This window comes from Canis lupus, chromosome 20 (assembly GCF_011100685.1).
Source record: "Canis lupus familiaris isolate Mischka breed German Shepherd chromosome 20, alternate assembly UU_Cfam_GSD_1.0, whole genome shotgun sequence".
Classification (NCBI taxonomy): Eukaryota; Metazoa; Chordata; class Mammalia; order Carnivora; family Canidae; genus Canis; species Canis lupus.
This window is the reverse complement of record NC_049241.1, coordinates 57135329-57137566: the sequence shown is the minus strand read 5'-3', so window position 1 is coordinate 57137566 and position 2238 is coordinate 57135329. Positions and strand designations below refer to the sequence as shown.

The window sequence follows — 2238 nt, the reverse complement described above, 5'->3', positions numbered from 1 at the left end:
CGCCGCCCGGGGCCAGGAGGAGGCGGCGGGGCCGGCCGCGCGGGGGAGGGGGCTGCGGGCGGCGTCCCCGCCAACCTTGTTGCAATAAACGGCCGTGCCCGTGCCCGTGCCCCTGCCTCTGGCTCCGCACCTCCGCGCCGTAGCAGGGGCCCCTGCCCCGTCCCCCGCCCCGAGGGGCTGCCGGGGGCCCCCCGGGGACGCGCGCGACCACCGCCCGCAGAGCCCCGCAGGAAACAGCGCCCGGCTTCTCTCCGCCCCTTTTATTCGTCCGTCCACCGTCAGAGGTCACAGCTCGAGGGTGGGGGTAGGAGGCGACCGCACCCCCAGGTCCAAATGCGCATTCTCCGCTCGAGGCCGAGGTGGGCCTGGCCACAGCAGGGGCCGTGCCGCCGCTCCAAGTCCCGGGCCCCCGGGCCCCCGGGCCCCCGGGCCCCCGCCGCGCTCGCCGGCCGGTCTCACAAGCACGCGCAGGCAGGACGCACGGGCGGACCCCGCCTCGCAAAGGGCTTTTATGGAAACAGAGTGAGGGGAGGGGGCCGGGCGCGGCGCCCCGGGGTCACATGTTGGCTCGTTCCCGCTGCAGCCGCGAGTTGTAGGCGCGCGACACGGTGTTCCAGGCGTCCATGTAGCGGTCCATGCACATGGCGATGCACTTCTGCAGGCGGGGAGGGCGCGCCTCAGCTCCCGCCCCGCCCCGCCCGCGCCCGGCGCCCCGCGCCCCCTCCCCGGGCAGCGGGCTGCGCACGCGCACTGGTCCCGCCGCGACCGCCCCCCGGCCCGCGCACGCGCAGCTGCTCCCCGCCGCCCCGCCGGACTCACCTGCTCGGAGTTGTCCAGGGAGCCCCCCGGCTTCCCGATGCATTTCCGGAAGCACTTGTCCGTCATCCTCTGTGGGGACACGCGAGCTCAGCCGCGACACCCACCCCCGTGGACCCCACCGCCCACGGCGCCCGCCCCGGCCTGGCCCCGGACCTGCAGCAGCTCCTGTGCGTTAGCCACGGCGATCTGCACCTTCACTTGCTCCATGATGAGCCCCGGGTCCAGCTTGCCGCCGCCGGAGCTCCCGAAATCCGACCCGAAGCCACCCTCCATGGCTCCGCAAAATCAACCGAACCGACACCGCGTGCGCCGATCCGTACCCACGCCGGAAGTCGGCCGCCCGGGGCATCACGGGAAATGGAGTCTGGGCGTGGAGCCGAGTTGGACTACAACTCCCACAAGGCCGTGCGGCCCCCCGAGCGAGCCGGCGGCGGCGGGTGGGAGGCTCGAGGGCCGCCCGGGACGTCCTCGAGTCGCACAGCGGGTGCCGCCGCGCATGCGCACAGCGCATCACGTGAGCGACAGCGCGGGCCGCCCCGGGGTCTCCGACCCTCCCCTCCCGCCGGGCGGGGCCGCCGCGTCACCGCGGACTCGGGGGCAGCACTTAAAACCAAAACGTTTATTGGAGCGTCGTACAAAAAGTTTCCAGTCATAAAATGCATATTACAAATCATCGGAGAAAGAAAAAGACCACACGTTTGGCATGCAAGGCCCCGGGCGCGGCCCGGCAGGTTGAGCCGGCAGCCGGGGCTCCGGCGCGGGGGCGGGGCGGGGGGCGGGCGGCGGGGGAGCCCACTCCGCGCCCCTGGAGCCCTTAAAGCTAAGGACGTCGGACCCCGAGCTGCTGCCCAGGCCCCCCCCCCCCCCCCGGGACGCCTGCAGCACGGAGGCCACCCGCCCGGTGCACCGCGCCCCCGGGGCCTGCCGCGGCCTAGCGTGGCCGCTCCCCTCCTGGGGAGGCCGGGGCTGCGGGCCCAGCTGCCCCGAGGCCCAGCCTCCGCGCCCAGGTCCGCCGCGGGCGCCCCGGGGTCGGGCCGGGTCCGGCCGCCGTCCCGGGGCCCGTCAGCATCGGGGGAAGCGGGGACACGTTTCCGTCCTTGAGAAGCGAGCCCCGGCCCGCGGACACTACACCTCCAGGGGCCTCGGCCCGGCCCCAAGCCGCGTCCCAGGGAGGCGGGCGTGGCTCAGTGTTCGTCTGCAAGACTCAGCTGCCCTTTCGGAAGGACCCACGGGGCAGCGCCCCTCCCCCGGGGCGGTCCCAGCGCCGCCCGCACAGCCCTGCAGTGGGGCCCGGGCCGCAGTCTGGGTACTGACCAATGTAGAAAAATAAATATCCATTAAAAAAATAACTTCTGTGTATCTATGTGGAGGGTGTAAACGGTGAGCGGACGCGGCGGCGGGGTGGACAGGCCCGGGGCC

The 2238-nt window shown here is 73.5% G+C and overlaps 1 protein-coding gene across 1 annotated transcript; it reads right to left on the bottom strand.

The window, feature by feature from the left end:
- Positions 1-245: 245 nt before the first annotated feature.
- On the bottom strand, positions 246-1164 carry TIMM13 (translocase of inner mitochondrial membrane 13). Its single transcript, XM_038565345.1, has 3 exons — positions 973-1164; positions 820-888; positions 246-655 (listed from the first exon to the last, which is right to left on the bottom strand). Exons 1-3 carry the CDS (start codon positions 1090-1092, stop codon positions 557-559), a joined length of 288 nt encoding a protein of 95 aa, XP_038421273.1. The 5' UTR covers positions 1093-1164; the 3' UTR covers positions 246-556.
- Between the last annotated feature and the right edge of the window lie 1074 nt (positions 1165-2238).